The sequence below is a fragment of the Hemicordylus capensis genome, chromosome 4, assembly GCF_027244095.1.
Source record: "Hemicordylus capensis ecotype Gifberg chromosome 4, rHemCap1.1.pri, whole genome shotgun sequence".
Classification (NCBI taxonomy): domain Eukaryota; kingdom Metazoa; phylum Chordata; class Lepidosauria; order Squamata; family Cordylidae; genus Hemicordylus; species Hemicordylus capensis.
Genome location: NC_069660.1, coordinates 59,045,766 through 59,064,776, shown reverse-complemented (window position 1 = coordinate 59,064,776; position 19,011 = coordinate 59,045,766). Strand labels below are relative to the sequence as shown.

The window sequence follows — 19,011 nt, the reverse complement described above, 5'->3', positions numbered from 1 at the left end:
TGTATGGTTTTGAAACCAAATTGCACTGAAGTAAGCATGGGTCTGCAGGTTTTCTTGGCCAATAATTAGCAGTTGCCACTGACCTTCTAGGTGCTTAGAATTTCAACTTTCAGGCACCTGCTAAGTACTGCTGAGAAACCAGAATCGTGGCAATCTATGTGCAAATTCTAAGTAGCCTGCTTTCTCTTGACCGGCCTCTTTACAGAGAATACTTTGTGAATAAGTAATCTCTGTAAGAGAATCTTTATAAGAATAAGATAATCTTTGTGTGTACCTGAGCTGAAGGTTTTCTACAGAAAGGGTACACTTGTTTTTAAAATTCAGGAAACCCTGGTGTAAACCATAAGTTTAGATTATTATGAGCAAGCCTTCATGAGCCTCAGTCTTATATGCTGCACCCTCTTCTTTTGTGTACAAGGAAAGGAAATTGAAAGCTTCCAGTTTTGAACTAACTGCTATTCCCTATTTTCCAACAGGGCAAAAGTGGCTTGTTCAAACTATGGTTACATAAAACAAACCAATATCCTGATTTATTAACTAATACTGTTTCAACAAACCATAGTGTCTCTATCTCAGATGTAACAGGAAACAATAGTAGTTCAAAAGTAGAAGCTTTTAGTTTTTTGTCTCATGCAAAGGAGGGAGAAGAGGCTGGCCTCGTTCACACAATCATCAAAACTAGCTGGGCGGGGCACAAAGCATCTGTGCCTCCGGATGGCCCACCCACTGCTGCTGTTCCACCACCACCACCACCATGCCGACATACTCTGCTTTCTGGCGGTCCGACCCACTTCTCCTCCCACCCCATGCTTTATGGCTTGCGGGCCAGCTGGAAAGCCCTTCCATCCCCACCTCCCGACGGCCAGCCCAGCCCGCCACCACCTCCCAGTGGGTGACCAAGCCGGGCCGCCTGCCCGCCTCCGCCATTGTCTCCTGTTTCCGTTGCTATCCCCCAGGCAGCTGCTCTTGCAAGAGCTGCCACACATGGGATTAGCAACAGGTACATATAGGAGAATTAAATATATAGATCAGGTTAGAAGCTGGACTACATTTGCATGAGTGCAGACTCACAAAAATTGGTTCAACCCAGGTTGCTCAAAGCAGGGTAACCCAGCTTTCCTACCCTGCTCTTCACTAACTTAGGTGGAGATCTCTCATACTTTTGATTCTCTAGCTGTATGAACCCAATTGTCTCTTCTACCCAGCCATTAGGACTGAGTAGGCCCCCCCCCCCTCAGATGGAAACAGAGAGCCATGGCTACAAGGGTTGCTCTCCACCCTGCAAAGCACACACTCTGATCCTCCAACTAAAGCAGCTTGAGCAGGCTGATCCAGCCTCTTGCTTCTCCTCCACCTCCTCTGTGGTCCCATCAGGGTAGCCACTGACATCATGAAGCATTCCAGTCTGCTGTCATTGCAAAGCATGCTGGGAAGGCATGGAAGCCTTGGAGGACTTTCAATTCCTGATTTCAACCATGGATGCCATGCCTGGCTTAATTGTATGTTTCCTGGGTTTGCTGACTCAGAGGTTCTAGTCATGTGCTGCAGATGAGGTAGGAGCTCTCCAACCCACCCCCAAATAGTTGTGGGGACAGGCCTAGAATGTAAGCCTAAGGCTCATGAAGTTCATTCTTGTAACGACACATCATGTGTTACTCTGTCTGCACTGGACCACTGAGTGTTTGGGGAGAGATTTGTTAGCAGTTCGGAATACTTCTAAACAGGGGTGTATCTAGGGTAGGGCAGGAAGGGCACGTGCCCTGGGCACCACTTAAAGGGGGCGTCATTTTTTAAAAATTTAAAAAATGTTGATAAAAAAATGGACACTGTGCATGCTCAAATGGCCTCTGTGAGGCCCTAGGTCATGCCAGGCCTCTGTGAGGCCATTTGAGCATGCATGGTGGCCATTTTGTTTCCAGCAGTCATTTTTAAAAAAATCAAAAATGGCCACCACACATGCTCAAATGGTCCCTGCGAGGCCCTAGAACTCAGCAGGGGTAGGGAAAACCTTTGCAGACACCCACACACACACACTACCTTTAGGAAGCCCCCCAAAGGGGCTACAGGTAAAAAAAATTAAAATTTAATATGTCACTGTACACATATTCAGATTGACACTATCTACAGAGAATCAGGGCTTGTGAATACTGAGCTGAAGCTTATGAGCTAGGATTGTATTCATTTGCTCTTACTTTGCGTCTTGTGATAGGTGAGTTAAATGTGATGTATTACTAATATGGCTATTAATGGTGAGGTTGTCTTTGAATCAGTGTGAAATCCTTAGTATTAAGGCCCACTGAGAGTTTCTTGCTCTTTCTCTCATTTGAATTGTCTTTCTGAAATACTAGAATATATTCCATGTAGTGACACAATTTACTCTGCATATCCTTTAGTTATTTTCAGAGTATCTGGGAAAAGTAAAATTCTCCATTTATTAAACTTATGTAATAATGATGCTACAATGCATAGTAGAGAATTAGACAGGCACTTCTGTTTAGTTTTCCAAGTACACCTCCACATAGTATTTGGTAGGGATGTGCACGGAACCACGGAGGTGTGGTCCAGCACCTGGGGGTGTCTAGCTTTAAGGGCGGGCAGTAGTACTTACCCCTCCCGCCGCTTTCCCCCCTCCGGCACTCAACTTTGGAGCAAAGTTTTGGGGGCAGCAGCATTCCTCCCTGCCGCCCCTGCCCCCTTCATTGCCCAGAAAAAGCGGAAATTCTTCCGCGCATGCGCACGCCGCACACATCACACGTTGCGTGTGTGGTGCACGGGCATAGCGGCGATGGATGTGCATGCGCTGCAACGGGTGCATGCACGCAAGTAACTTCTGCTTTTTCTGGGCAACTATGGGGGCAGATGCGGCAGGGAGGAACTCTGCCGCCCCAAAAAGCGGCGGGAGGGGTAAGTACTACCCCCCCACCGGACTGGCCCAAATCCGAACTGGTTCGGAGGCCTCCAACATGGCCTCCGGACTGGTTCCATGCACATCCATATTATTTGGGTATTTCATGAGCTACAGCATACTGAAATTTGTAGTTTTCCAGCATTTTTTGGTCTGGCTACGTCCACTGCTAAATAGTTATTGAAATACTAAAAGATTAATGAGCTTGGCTTGTATTTTTCAGCTGATATTATGGTAAAGTTATCTGAAAGATGGGTGTCCGATGTTTGGACAGGGGGCGCAATTTCAGTGCTTGCCCTAGGCACTATTTTCCCTAGATACACCTCTGCTTCTAAATGCAAGTACTCTGGAGGCAGCAGCCTCCTAAAATCTTGGTAGTTAGCAGTACAACTTGGAAAGCATCCCTTTTGAAGTATGAAACCATTTTATTCAGCATTAGAGGCTCAGTTTGCCTAACTGGTAGGCTTGTGTTAGAATTTGAAGTTGGTGAGCACACGTTTATATTTTACATGAGGTGGTGAAGTATAGACACAAAGTACCATGCCAGTTTTCTGTCTATAAAGCTGAAAGAGCATACTTTCTTAGTTTGATTTCAGACTGCTGCCTGATTTCTTGAATAAACTTTGTGTGTGTGTGGTTTTTTTAATATACCGGTAACTGATTCCTTTTTCGCTGCTGCTATTAAGAACATCATTCAGATCTGAAGCTGCTGAGGTCTAGAGATGAGAGGCTTCAGACTTCTGTCATGTTTCTGGCTGCTAAATTAATGCAAGAAAATCTTTCTCTCTGTCCTTTTCTTGTGACCTCATTGTATTTATTTTCAAACAACTGTCTCTAGGGGGAAAAGCAGGAATAAGGAAGTTCAAGATTACATGCTAAGCTATTTAAAGAATATGCCATTTTCTGTGGTTCAGAAGATGCACTTCAGTACAAATGAGAGCTGCTTGGGAATGGTAGGGCCTAATAGTGAAACTAGTAGCTTCAAAAGCTTGCTTGTATGATAAAGTGGGCGAATAAATATAGTGGAATGTAGAGCTCTGCTTCTTTATCTAAAAAGTATTAATTGGAACTGAACCATTCATTGGTTTTTCAGCCGATCTAGAGGATGAGTTACAGGTCAAATGGAAACATTCTATGAAGCAAAAGGTGTGGAAACTATTTATCACAAGGCAGTCTGAAGATCTTCTACAGCAATGATCGTCACTGTTTTTCAAGTGGGGACCACTTTGGCAAAGCATCTTCAGTGTGAGAGCCATTTTCCACTGTGCTGCCCTCCACACAGGACTGCACTTTTCTCAGTGCTGGGAGGGCCCTTTAAGAGAGACAGAACCTTCTCTTAAGCGCTCTAGCAGAAAAGCACAGGGGAGGGCTGTACCTCCCAGCACTCTGTACACACCTTCCAAAATGGTGCAGGGGCTCAAGAGGGCTCCATTTCCCTCTTTAAAGGAGTCCTCATAATGGCACAGCAGGGAAATGACTTGACTAGCAAGCCGGAGGTTGTCGGTTCAAATCCCCGCTGGTATGTTTCCCAGACAATGGGAAACACCTATATCGGGCAGCAGTGATATAGGAAGATGCTGAAAGGCCTCATCTCATACTGCGCAGGAGATGGCAAAGGTAACCCCCTGCCCTGTATTCTACCAAAGACAACCACAGGACTCAGCGGCACACTTTACCTTTACCCACCCTGTTGCTGGACAAAGTGTAGCACTGCACAGTGAGAATGGTTGCCTCTGCATGGTGCCAGACGACTATGCAAAATATTCAGCTTTGGTCAAAGCTTTACACGGGCCCAATCAACAGTTGGGGGCTGTACTTAGGGTTGATGGGAGCTGCCACTGGCCCCTGGGGCTTACAATGAAGAACACTGCTTTAAGGAAACTACTTTTCCTTTGCTACAAAGTATACATGAAGTCATTTATTGAAATTTCATAATTCCAAAGTAGCCAAAGGCCTGTTTTTCCATCACTTCCATCTGGTAAGTTGAACAGGATTTTTCAAAGCCTTTGCTAATTGGTTTTGTTACCCATTTGTTAGAGTATTTCTTCACAGCATCACCTCTATCTCCTAAATAGTTCCATATGTGATAGTTGTTCATCAGTGTACAGCCACCCCAAAAAATTAATACTATGCTGTAGGAATGTGCACAGACCGGTTCGGAGGCCATTCTAAAGGCCTCCAGACCGGTCCGGTCACGGGGTGGTTTTGGTTCGGGTGGGGAGTTTGGGGGCTACCATTAAGGGCGGGGGGGGGCTTTACTTACCCCTCCCGCGCTTTCCACACACTGCCGCTGTAATTATTGAAAAAATTGCTCCTCCGATGGCTGTTCCGATTTTAAAAAATGGCTGCCCCATTGAAGCCCTGGCCCCCTGCTGCTGCCTTGAAGCCCCCTCCCACCCCCTTAAATCTCGCCCCGGGCCCTTAAATCATGCCCCGATAACATTAAGACGTGGGCGGGCGGGCGGCGGGGAGATGTCCTCCCGCCCCCTTCCCTGCTAGGCTGCAAAAGACTTTAGGAAGGCTTCTGCGCACGCATGCGCAGAAGCCTTCCTAAAGTCTTTTGCAGCCTAGCAGGGAAGGGGGCGGGAGGACATCTCCCCACCGCCCGTTTCCCTGCCGGTCTGCAAAAGTACTTTTACTTTTGCAAAGAACTTTGCAAAGAAGAAAAAGTTCTTTGCAAAAGTAAAAGTACTTTTGCAGACCGGCAGGGAAGGGGGCAGGAGGACATCTCCCTGCCGCCCGTTTCCCTGCCAGTCTGCAAAAGTACTTTTACAGAAACAGTTCTTTGCAAAGTTCTTTGCAAAAGTAAAAGCACGCGCAGAAGCCTTCCTAAAGTCTTTTGCAGCCTAGCAGGGAAGGGGGCGGGAGGACATCTCCCCGCCGCCCGCCCGCCCGCGTCTTAATGTTATCGGGCATGATTTAAGGGCCCGGGGTGAGATTTAAGGGGGTGGGAGGGGGCTTCAAGCCATTTTTTAAAATCGGAACAGCCATCGGAGGAGCAATTTTTTCAATAATTACGGCGGCAGTGTGTGGAAAGCGCGGGAGGGGTAAGTAAAGCCCCCCCCGCCCTTAATGGAACCCCCCACCCCAGTGCCGGACCGCAGCTCCGCGGTTCCGTGCACACCCCTACTATGCTGTGACTCTGAGTTGGAGAATTCAAGTGGCTGTCTGGCACAGTGCCTGCTGTGATGGTGCTTCTCAGAATGGCATGATTTATTTATTAGAAACATTTAATACATCTCCCACTCCGAAGACTCTGGGCGGTGTACAAAACATGCAAAGCAAGACAGCATTAAAATTACATTCTAAATTAAAAACTAAAGTAACTAACAAAGAAAAAACCAAATAGGTAAACTACAGGGCAAAAGCCTGGCGGGGGGAAAAAGTCTTCAATAGAGATTTAAAAATCAATGAGGAAGGAGCTAAACGATCTTATTCAGTGCCGCACTCTGGTTTACAAAGTACCAAGTCTTTTGCAGCCTGTTCTCCCATTTATTTTCCATGTCTGATTGGGAGGAGGGCAACATAAGAACAGCCCTGCTGGATCAGGCACAAGGCCCATCTAGTCCAGCATCCTGTTTCACAGAGTGGCCCACCAGATGCCTCTGGGGAGCCCACAGGCAAGAGGTGATGGCATGCCCTCTCTCCTGCAGTTGCTCCCCTGCAACTGGTATTGAGAGACATCGTGCCTCTGAGACTGGAGATGGCCCACAGCCATGAGACTAGTAGCCATTGATAGACCAGTTCTGTCCTGTCTAAACCCCTTTTAAAGCCATCCAAGCTGGTGGCCATCACCACATCCCATGGCAAGGAATTCCATAGGTTAATTATGCGCTGTGTGAAAAAGTACAACATGCAGGCACAGCCCATATATCTTTTCTGCAAGCTCCATGAAATCTGATTTCCCTTCTGCCTATTATAAGGAAGAATGGCCCACATGTTGCACAGCACAATGAGGGTGGAAGAAGAGCTTCATCCTTGATGAGCGGCTTAAGAGCTGTTTTGAATTCTTCTTCCTCAGCTTAGTGTGGGCAGACAGGAAAGGGGGAAGCCCTTTTCATTTCTAGGAATACATCCCTGAAAGTAAAAAGGGCTTTTGGAGGGAGGGAATAAACATAAAAAATTCCTATGCTAGGTTGCAAAAGAAGCCTTCAGTGCAGCTATTCTCCAGCCATTCTGGAAATGTGGGCCAATATATTTAAGAGTATCCAGACTTAATGTATCCACCAAACATATCCACACATTTCTGGGTATCAATAAGATTTCTAACAAAGCCCCCACTCCATAGCTAGTTAAACAAACTTTTGAGTGTGCTTGCAGTGAATTCTTATTACTGTAATCCAAGGGGTCCAGCCATTTAAATACTGGAAATGTGCGGGGAGGAAACCGCCATAGATTTAGTCTTCTAAACCCTAGCCATAATAAGAAATCATGCCCTCTATGTCTCATTCTTAAAATCAAAAATTATTAGGAGAGACCCCAGCTATTTTTTCTTATTTGATCAAGGATACACTAACTCATGAGTTCTCAAAACTGTTGTGATGCATTCCCAAGCAAGTCAGTCTCCTTTTTAGAAATAACTGCAGAAAAGTGTAGTGCAATATATGTACTTTATTTGGTATTTTTCTTGTCTGTTTTGTTAAACGTGTTGCTTAGAATGAGACGGGTCAGGAATCAAAATTATAAACAGGAAGCAGCTTGTCATTCCAGTTTAGGAGGATAGCAGTAAGGAAAGAACTATTTTTTCCATTGAGGAATTGAATTACCATCTTGATTCAGGATAGTACTGCTATGTGATGAGTGACTCCTGGAAGGGGGTGGGAGCTGTTTAGGGTTAACCACAGTGAATCAAAGGAACTATATTACACCAAAACGTCTTTGTGGCTTTTGTTTCTAACGTCAGTCTAATGCTGGATCTTCTCAAGTGAGCTCCCATCTTATAGTTTAGTGTAAAGCCTGATAGGACCAGAGGAACAGGAAATAAAGATTGGCTATGATATAGCTTGTCCTTCTGGATAAATCACGCCAGCATTCTGCAGTGTTTTAGAAACAATTGAACAATTGTCTTCCTGTGTGTCTCTCTGTCTTGTAGGATTTCCTGTTTATTTTTAAACAGGGAACAACCCATTAATCAAATTTTCTCATCCTCAGAATTTCTCTTCTTTTAAAAACGCACACAGAGAGAGTTTGCTCTCTGCTATAGGAACAGTATAGCATTTTGGAAATGTCAACCATTTAGGTTTGGTAGTGCTTCTCACTCTCAGCTCTCTTGTTCCCCCACCCCTCTCTTTTCATAATTTGAAACGCATTGCTTTGGAGCTTCAGATGTTCGTTTCTTTCTTTATTGCTTTTATGGAGTAGTGTTGCCATGTTATGGCTCCTGCAGAGTAGTTAATATGTTTTAAACTGTTTTGAAAATCTGATGGTTGAAAAATGGGATAAATCTAAAGGTATTTGCTAGAAGAGATAATATGGCAGTTCTGGCCTTTCAGTTGAACTACCTATTAGTCTGGTATCTCAGTCTGCTTTGCTTTGCCTTAAAGTTGCTTTAAGACAGGCCTGCTCAACTTCGGCCCTCCTGCAGATGTTGGTCTATAGTTCCCATAATTCCTGGCTATTGGCTGCTGTGGCTGAGAATTATGGGAGTTGTAGTCCAAAAACAGCTGGGGGGCCTAAGTTGAGCAGGCCTGCTTTAAGATGATGCTCCCCTTATTGTCTAGTATGTGTGAAGTTTTCCTATGTTTTTGTCCCTGTACATTGACCTTTGCTGCCCAACCTTTTTGTAGTCGGCAGTGTACTCACAAGAACTTTTAAAGGCACAAATCCTAGACCTGCTGATTCAGTTAACTACATGGTGGTGGTATGTGTGTAGTGCATATTCTGAGATATTAATCAAAGATACAGATAGGAAGGTGATCTACCTAATATTATGTGTTGCAAGACAGCATACCAAGCACCTGATAAATCTATTTATGCAGTATTGCAAACAAAGCCATAAATACTACTAGTCAGCCTGCTCAAGCTTACCTGTCTAAGTCATATACAGTGGTCCCTCGACTTACGTAATTAATCCATTCCGAACGCACGTTCGGAGGTCGAAATTTTCGTAAGTTGAAGAGCGCACCACGGAAGTCTGGAAACATTCGTAAGTCGAGGAAACCGCATCTAAAAATTCGTAGGTCGAGTAAGCTGAATCTAAACCGGCAACTACTTCCGGTCTTTTTTGTCGCTCGTAACTCGAAAACATCGGATGTCGAGTAGTTCGTAGGTCGAGGGATTACTGTAGTATTTATTATTTATTTGCTTGATTTGATATAAGCAAGAGAGCAAAAGTAGTTTGCCTGCCAAGGTTCTCCTACTTGGTCTTCTGCTAGCAATTTTTATTCACCACTGTAACAGGAGTATGACTGTTTACAAGCCTGTAATTACTGTATTTACTTTGATTGGGAGGACAGCTGGTCTTGTGGTAGCAAGCATGACTTGTCCCCTTAACTAAGCAGGGTCTGCCCTGGTTGCATTTGAATGGGAGACCGCGTGTGAGCACTGTAAGATATTCCTCTTAGGGGATGGAGCCGCTCTGGGAAGAGCATCTAGATTCCAAGTTTGCTCCCTGGCATCTCCAGGATAGGGCTGAGAGAGATTCCTTCCCGCAACCTTGGAGAAGCCGCTTCCAGTCTGTGTAGACAATACTGAGCTAGATGGACCAATGGTCTGACTCGGTATATGGCAGCTTCCTATGTTCCTATGAGAGTTTAAATGACAATATATTTGCTGCTCTTGTTCTGTTTAAGAAAAATATAGCTTTTGAACAGGGCCTGAGAAGTCTCATTTTTTCAGAATTTCAGTCGAAAGGTTTGCTTAAATATTGTCACTTCTGAACAGTTTCTAGCAAATGGTGACTCATTTGGTGCTACTTTCCAGCTACCTCTTCTTTTAGCAAGTGGAATAGCTCCTGAAATAATGTGTTTCAGATTGTGTGTGTGTGTGTGTGTGTGTGTGGTGGAGGCGGGGCTTGTTTCCTTCTATAATACAAATGGTTAGCTTTCTTTTCCTGTAGTTTTGACAGCTGTATGTTGTCTAACAGGATCAGCAGAGTTGGTGCTTTATAGAGCTACTGTTTAAAATTAAGCCTTTATTGATTCTGAAAGGGCTACTGTACTTTAATTTGGTATGGCTTAAATGTGTTTATATTCATAAGGATCCCCAGATGTGTAGGCACATGCTACCACAGCAGGCAGTTAATACAACTACATTGTTAGTTGCGGTAGACAAGATTGCTCTGTCAGGAAAAATCCCCCCTCCTTTTTTGCTACATAGGTTCCTTCCCTATAAATTCCAGAGTGCTTTGTGAACAATAAACATTGCAAAGCATGAACAGCTTTTGCTTAAAGCAGCTGCTCTTTGCATCAGGGGAAAGGTTTTATTCTTGCCTACATCTCTATTTCTGTAAATCTCTTAGGTGAATATGGCAAAATCATTCCAAAAGCAATATACTTTTTTTGAATGTCATGCCACCTCTTTGGGATTGTGGATTGCAGTTTGTAAAGAGGTATCTTGGAGAGAAGAATCTCCGTTTCAAAAATTGTACTAAAAGCTATTTGGAAACATTTCTCTGAAGGAGCTCTTTGCACATTCCTGCACTGGAAGGATGAAGGACATTACCAAGAAGACCATAGTGATCAGGATCTTAGATACTTACACTACAAACTTGAGTACTAAGTATTTTTCCACTCCTTGTATTCTGAACTAGAAATGGTGCAAAGATGATTTTAAACCTAGTTAATAGTACAGTAAGTGAAGTAAATAATGAAACCCTTGTTGTCCTCCATTTGAGTAGTTTTTTAAAAAAATATAGCTTTACTGTGGTTACTTTGATGTACTTTGATCTTTATTTCTTTGTATATATTCTAGTACTTATTTGTACTATTTTTAAGTACTTGTGTACTTATTTTCCTATTTCCTTCTGATGTTTATGGTAACTACTGTAGAAGGAACAAGCAAAATAACAATTCTCAAACACTTATTGAGAAGTCCTTTTAACCCTGCCCTGTCAAATCCTCTTTTGTGCAAGTTGTGGAATGTATATCTTCCTGTTGTGAGCAAGTTCTGTTAATGAATGTCAACCTCTACAAATCCACTTGGCTGGGGGTGAAGGCTTCTTTGCAGCTGTTATAAAGAACCTCCTTAATTTTCCTAAATTCTCTTGCATGTGCAGAGAACTTGGGAGAATGAAATGGTCAGTGTCAGCACAAGTTGTCTAGCTGTTAAATTAGGGATGTGCACAAAACAGATTTTGTGGTTTTTTGTTTCGATCTTGAAACAAAATGCAAGACGGTTGAAATGTTTCAAGTGTTTCAGCCATAGGGAACAATGAGTGAAATCAAAACACTCTATTGTTGCCCATGGGTAGCTCCTAGGGACACCAAGTGTGTCGAAGTGTAGGGCATGATGGGTGCTCCCTACCACTCAACCCACAAAAGAACTGGGCAAGTGGGCAATTTTTAACAAATGTTTGGGAAGGAATCTGACCCTCCCAACTTAAAACACCACATTTTGCCAGACACACAGTCCAAAGATGGCTAAAAAAGAATCACTGACTCAGAGTCCACTGACAGCCACAGTGCCTGCACTGCAGTAACATCACTGGCACAAGTTGCACTCTCTCACACACAATTATGACTCCTGAAGTCATATTTCACACGACCGGGAGGCCCATGTTTTAGAGGGTGTCTTGTTTTGTGCTTGAAACAGCCCGTTTCGAGTTAAAATGTTTTGCACATCCCCTTAGTAAATTGTCAAGTTTGTAGACCCTAATTCGGCCATCATAAAATGTTCGAGAGTTAATAAATTATCTATGTACACATTACATCAGGATGACTTAAATCTTTAGGTTCACTTCTGTGATTACTGGTTGATGTGAAATAATGTTGATCAGAAACCCCTTTGCAAAAAAGCCTTATTATGCTTTGTATATCATGCTTGCCTGAAGGACCTTGGTATGGTATTCTTAGACATGCCCTGTCTAACCTATTTCATACAGCTGTTGAGAGAGTGACTTTCCTAAGGCCACCCAGTTAGCTGTGTTTTCAAATAGGTATTCGAACCTGGATTTCCCACATCTAAAGCCAGCATCTTGGCTGCTGCATCACTGGCATAGAAATCCAGAAGGCTGTGCACAAATACTTTTCTTAATAAACTTTTCCCTAAATTATAAAATGGCTGTTCCTTTCTCCAGTCCATGAATCCAAGAATAGTTGACTGTATCAATCTCTGCTCTCACTGTTAGGGCTAGAAGTGGTTTAATACCTAAAATATATATATTGTGGCACAAATGAGACCTGCTTAGAGGTGAGTTTAGCTACGTACATGCCTCTTTACCAGCTGCAATTTGCAGCTGGTAAAAGTTTCTGGGGTTTGAGTTCATAACTGGAGGTTTGAACAGAGTTCAGATTTTTCACAGATCCCTGAAGCTCATTTTGAGGTGGCTGCTAACATAGTTTTGCCCTACTCATAAGCATCAGTCAGAACCTAATAAGGTCACTGACTCAAGCTTATTTGAAATGACAATGTAAGTTCCATTAGGAGGAAGCAAGCTCAGTTGGGTTTGTGCTGCTCTTAAGCTAGTTAAGAACAGACTTTGAAGAGACAAATGGAAACATGAAGATTATTTTGCTGCTTTTGTGAAAATTAATCTGTGCAATTCTATGTACGATTAATGTTTCTGCATACTTTTCACAAAGATTAATATGCAATAGATCAGCAGTCTAAATAACCAGCCTGGCTTTAAGTTTACTGAACAATAGTTAAGTGAAACAGCATTCTCTTTTCACTTAGTATTTGTGTGTACCATTTCCCTTCTTAAATTTCAGAGGATATTTTCCTCTCCCATTACAGAAACCGTTAATCAAATGCCTTGTTGTTCTGTGTTGAGCAGTTCTCAATGAGAATCAGTGTTCTCATTTCAGACTAAGCAAGGATGGTTGTCTGTGGTTCAGAGCATGTGATGCAATTGGTTAATTGGGGTGTTTTGTGTCGAAAGCCTTTATGGTTATTGAATGAGGAGAGAGACTCTGAAATAGATTTCTTAGAACAGTCAAAGGAGAAAATTCCATTGGTTTCAAGACTGTGGGCTTCTTCACAGATTGCTTTCTAAGGAAGTACGTTACAGGCTTGCATTGTGTACCTGCAGGAACTGGAATATTAGAAGCGCAACTTCATGGATATTGTAGGAATGAGAATATTGGAAGTGAAACTCTGTTTGCATTACAAGTCTGAAATATTTGCCCACTGGATGCATTATGTAATGCATATCCTAACTCAGAGCTGCTTTAATGCAGGTGGTATAGTATTGCTGAGTTAGGCTGATAGTCTTTGATTTGTCTTAGGAAAGAAGGCAACGAATGCAGGTCAACCTGCCAAATAGGCCTTCAGCATTTTATTAGCAATAGTATTATCCCTTCAATGTGCATAGTGTTTTACAAAATAAAAGGGGAAAGGTTCCTCTCCTAAGGGGCTTACCGTCAAATGTTCTGCAGAGGACAGACAGCAGTGTGGGGTGGAATCACAGGAAGATATGAGACTATTTCAGTAACATGTACTTGGGCTTAGTTACAGTAGTGTTAAGCCTAAAAAGTGGGTTTTAAGGACAGACTTTAAAAAAGAACAAGAAGTTCTGGTAAGAACTAATCTGCCTACTTCCCTTAGCTGATAATTACTATCTTCCCAAGTTAGCCCACTACCACCTCACATGTTTACCCACCCACCATCTTGAATTAGGGTGGATGACATCGTCACAAACTCTGCCACTGAGGTGTTCCTGTGTGTCACCACAATCGTGTCAAATTTGGTCGAAATCAGTCCAGGTATTGCAAAGTTTGTTCATTCTCTCTCACACACTCATATAGAGTAAGGTGATCTCATAAGCTTAGTTTCCTTAAGGAAAGTAGGCTAAAAATGGCTTTGGGTAAGTAAGAGATGCCTGGATGGCTGAAAGAGTGATGCTGGAGGAATGAAGATCACAGGTAGGGAGACAACCGCTACAGCTGTGACCTGGGTTGGGAGGTATAAGGCCAAGGAGAGCATTGAAGGTAAGGATGAGGAGCTTGTGCTGTATCCAGGAGTGAACAGGAACCCAGTGCAAGGATTTAAGGAGGTGTGCCACGTAGTCGGAGCAATGAGAGAGATGAAGTATTTTGACAGCAGAATTCTTGCCCTTCTTTGTGGTCTCTGTGTATTCAGCTTATGGATGTGAAAGATTTTGTTAAAGAAGTGCAGTTCTTTCTACCAGAGACTGCCATGACAGTTTCCTTCTCCATCTGGGCTCTTCTCTAGACTCCACACCATACTCTGGAAAAAAAAACATCTCTTGGTTTTGTAATCCAAGAAGTTTGCTCCTGCAAGATTTGTGCTTCTCAAATGAAGTTTTTAATGTCCGTAGATCTGACTGCATAGATGACTACTTGAAGAGCATTGGTTACAGCTCATCAACAAGTTCATCTCTGTAACTCTTTAGAGGGTTTCAGCGTTCTCACCTTTCATCTAAGCCACTTGGTCTAATATTTCCTGTTGAACCTGTGCTATAACTGCAGGCAGCTCTGACGTGGAATGCAGAGTTCTGGATCAAGCACATTGCAAGCAACCCTCCCAGCTGCACAGATCACAGATGCCCAGGAGTTATTAGGACTATTGTTGTCACCAAATTTATTCACATTGTGGAAGAGGCGCCTTCATGGAGCACTGGGGTTTGAAAAGCTTCTGGGAGGGACCAGACTTCTATAAGGCAGCAGCTTTTCTAATTAGCATAGCAATTAATGATTTAAATACTTTAGTTTTTGATAGTACAATCCTGATAAAATACTCTAATCACTTGAAGGAACTATCTGGACTGACCCTGAGAATCTAATCTTGGTCACTCAGTGAATTAGTTCTGTTTCTCATGGCATCTTCCAGAAGAAATGGGGAGGAGCCATAGCTCAGTGGCTAGAACATGTGCTTTTCATGCATAACTGCTCAGGTTCAGTCCCTGAAATCCACAAGTAGGACTGGGAAATACCTGTCTGAAACAGTAGAAAACTACTGCCAGTCAATTAATACTGATGTAGAAGGATCAGTGGTCTGTTTCAGTATAAGGCAGCTTCGTGTGTTGTGGTAAGGTAGTACTGTGCACTCCGTGCATTAGGGGTGTGCACGGAACCACCAACTGCGGTCCGGCACTGGGGTGGGGGGGTCCCTTTAAGAGCAGCGGGAGGGTTTACTTACCCCTCCTGCCGCTTTCCTGCTCTGGCGCCCGTAATCCGTAGAGTAATTGGGGCGGCAGGACACCTCCCTGCCGCCCCTCCCCCAACGTTGCTTGCAAAACCTCCCAGGAGTCCTTTACGCACACGTCACAGAGACGTGCGCGCGCTCATCTCTATGACGTGCGTGCGTGCGCGCGCAAAGGACTCCTGGGATTTTAAGCAAAGTCAGGGGAGGGGTGGCAGGGAGGTGTCCTGCTGCCGCAATTAGTATACGGATTACGGGCACCAGAGCGGGAAAGCGGCGGGAGGGGTAAGTAAACCCTCCCGCCGCTCTTAAAGGGCCCCCCCACCGGAACTGGACCACCCAGGTCCAGACCGGTCCGGAAGCTATTTTAATGGTCTCCGGACCGGTCCGGGCCCATCCCTACCGTGCATGTGGTTATCTCCTCTGGCCTCCTTGTTCCCATTTCCTACATTGAGCTCAAAGCACTCTGACCCAGCTGCCCTGTTACAATAACTTCCTCTCCTCACTCCTGCAAATCTTGGTACAATTTGAGAGGAATTGAATGGCAAAGCCTCTCATCCCATCCCACATCAAATTGTTGGGCCCTTACCTGGTTTAAATATAACAGTTGTATTTTCTCCCTGCACTCCAATTTCACAATCAAAAACATAAAAGGGATAGAGACCAAATGCAGGCCTCTGTTCTAAATGAAAAACCCATCTCAGGAGTATGGGTTTGCTTTAAACTTCCATCCTGTTTAACTAGTCCATTTCTTATATTTTGTCAGTAGTGGAATGGAGTGTAACTCTTGCGCACTGAGGAAACGCCTACGTTTTAAGTTCAGGGGTGAGGTACATTTATGGACTAGGCTTATTTGCACAATTGTCTAAGACAAGCAAAGTTCTGTGGTTCTTTATGACCAAATTCTGCATTCTGCTTTCTTATAGTGCATTTGTTTATAGATCCATCCGTACATAATTGTAATCTGCAGGTCAATGTTGGCAACAAGGGAAAAGGAAACAGCTGTAAAACTAGGAACAGTCTAACCTTGATGTTGTCATAAACAAACTCAAGATGAGGGTTGTGTGTGTGTGTGTGTGTGTGTGAGAGAGAGAGAGAGAGAGAGAGAGATTTTGTAGTCGAAATAGTTTTTTGTGTCGAGCTCAGAGTTTCTGTTTTGGCTATAATTAAAATACCACAGACCTCTGCATTTTGAAGTTGAATTTCCTTTTCCTGCAAAATGATTTCCTGTTGGGAAAGTGAGGATGTAAATTGGTAGCTGCAGTCAGTGATGTTGAAGCTCAGGGTGAGAGGAAAAGGATAGTTGTCAGTTTCTGGTTTGCTTTGTGGTTTGTAGTATGGTATTAATTCCAGCATATTGTGTTCAACTGACGTGTCACCACCCACTGTGGTTTGTCAGATGTATACCTAGCCACCCTAAAGATTACATGGTAAGCAGAGTAAAAAAACAACAACCCAAAATCAAACAAACTCTGTATTCTCAGTGCCAAATCCCCCCACCTCTTAACTGAATTTGCTTGAGGTTATTCCTTGCATGTAGAGGAGAAATACACATTGCCGTATTTATCTAGATAGATTAAATTATCGGGGGGCTAGCAGATAATGAGTGGGTATGGAAACTTGGCAATATTGTCAGCTTGTAGTTGAGTAGGCAAGCGCCAGAGTCAGCTTTTCTTTTTTGAGGACTTCATTCCACCTTTCTTTCCCTCAATTCTCTGTCTGCTGCTTGGTCTTCCTTGTTGTTGACAGGTCTGCTCTGAAGTGTGGTGTAACCACCCTTCATGAATATGCTCTGCTCAAAATAGGGAAAATTAGCTTCAAATGGTTACAGACCAGCCCACACCTATATTAACCTTAAAGTAGCTGGGGAAATTGATCACAGTGTAGACGCATTGAAAATGACAAGAGCGTAGACACATGCCTTAAAAACAAATAGGAGTTCTCTTGAGGGGTAGTGGGGAAGAAGAAGTGAAGAGAAGGATGTTAAGCAAGAGAGCATCTAGCAAACCAGTAACAGTCTTCCTGTAAGGGATTTGACAGATTCACTAGAGATGGCTTAGGGAGCTCCTAAAGTACACTCACTATGTCATAGTACTAGGAAGGGGGACAGATCTAGCTGGGCTCCTTCTCTCCAGTTGGCTCAAGCATGTGGTGAGTGCATGAGCAAGAGATTGATGCCCTTTGGGGAGAGGTACTTGTAGACAGAAAGGTAGCCTGAGGGCACGATTTAATCCTTGGGGAACTATTGAAGAGTTTTTGCATACTCTGTAATAATGAGTTTGGAAATTCTTGCTCCATATAAGGCATAAATATTGAATAGATTATGTCCTGGGTGTTATCTCCTGTGTGCTCCATAAACTAAAGAATTACTTTGTAGGTGATCACTGACGGTAGCCATCTGAACAGAGATGGGAAGGGCACATCTTGATTCTGCATTATTCACCCAATCTTGTTAAGGAAGAAAAAAGGCGAAGAGAAGTTTATCCTTGAATCCTTTTATCAGAGGAGGCTCATAGTGAGGGAAGGAAGCTAGCATTTCTTTTGCCTGTTGTACCTCTGATTTGGGTCTGCCCTGAACCTCTCTGTATATGCGCAGATGCAATCAGAGGGGCATCTACTTAGTCTTGTAATGGCCTGAGGGCACCATGGGGAAACACCTTATCGGAACGACCCAGTGTTCTCTAATTTTTTTCATCTGTGTGCAGAACGAGTTTTGTTCTGGGCAGCAGTATCGAGGCATTGTGTGCACACATGCATTCAGAGTTGGACCTTCCTGATTCAATGTGAGTGGGATCTAAAATTGACTGAGTAGACATAAAAAATGTTTGAGCATGTGCACATGCACATGCCTTAGAGGGAACACTGGAACGACCTGTCATTTCTGGAATGTAGCCAGCTAAAGCTTCTTTTCCAGAACAAGCTAAGGAAAAAAAAATGGCTGCTTTTCTTGTTTGGGGGTGCAGTGAAGCACACAAAAATGGCATAGCAAGTGGGGCTGGTAACATTATCCCTGCTTCTTTTCATATTGCTTTCCTACGCTGTTTGCCTGGTCTTTCCCCATCCTTTTGGTCCTGCTCTACTTTTCTTCACTTAATGCTTATGAGTGTAAGACAGCCTGATGGGGTGGGTTCATTCATAAAGAGGTGATTTCTTGGGGAGATGGTTGGGTTTTTCTCCATTTTTGGCAGGGCCCTAGAGAATGTGTGTCTCCTTTCCCAAGTCTTCCAGTGTCACTCAGTTGTGTGTCCAGACAGCAATTGTGTTGAGTTTTGCTTGGCTGCCAGTCAGTCATTCTTGACTCCTGTTTCCCATGAAGTGACAGGATTTTTCCTGATTTTTTAAAAAAAATTCTTTAGTACCTCAAACTTGAACTTTTACTATTGAATAATGTGAAATCTCCATCATATATTTCAGGCCCAGCACAGAGATGCTTTCATTGAAGAGCGTTATGGAAAATACAACATTAGTGACCCATTAATGGCTCTTCAAAGGGATTTTGAGGCACTGAAAGAAGAGAATCATGGTGATAAGCAACCTGTTTGTGCCAATCCCCTGTCCATCCTGAAGGTAGTGATGAAACATTGCAAGAATATGCAAGAGAAAATGTTGTCCCAACTTGCTGCAGCAGAAAGCAGGCACAGAAAGGTGAGTGTCAAGTTCTCTGCACTAGCAATAGGATTAGTATTGCACGACAAATTCACATTACCCTGTTGGACCATGTTTTCTACCATGAGTTGACATTTTCAGTGTAGGATTATACAAACAACTCAGTCCCAAAAATGCTTCTTTGGTTTACTTAAATGGTGGTGGATTGCTTTTTTATAAATATTTCCGTAAAACATAGA

The 19,011-nt window shown here is 43.4% G+C and overlaps 1 protein-coding gene across 3 annotated transcripts in view; it reads left to right on the top strand.

Moving 5' to 3' along the window:
• The window catches only part of CTTNBP2NL (CTTNBP2 N-terminal like), a 58,231-nt gene that overhangs the window by 29,769 nt on the left and 9,451 nt on the right, over positions 1-19,011 (top strand). For all 3 annotated transcript variants that reach the window (XM_053249933.1, XM_053249935.1, XM_053249936.1), the window contains exon 3: positions 18,581-18,811. In XM_053249933.1, the coding sequence (XP_053105908.1) occupies positions 18,581-18,811 (231 nt within the window). The remainder of the gene's footprint in view (positions 1-18,580; positions 18,812-19,011) is intronic.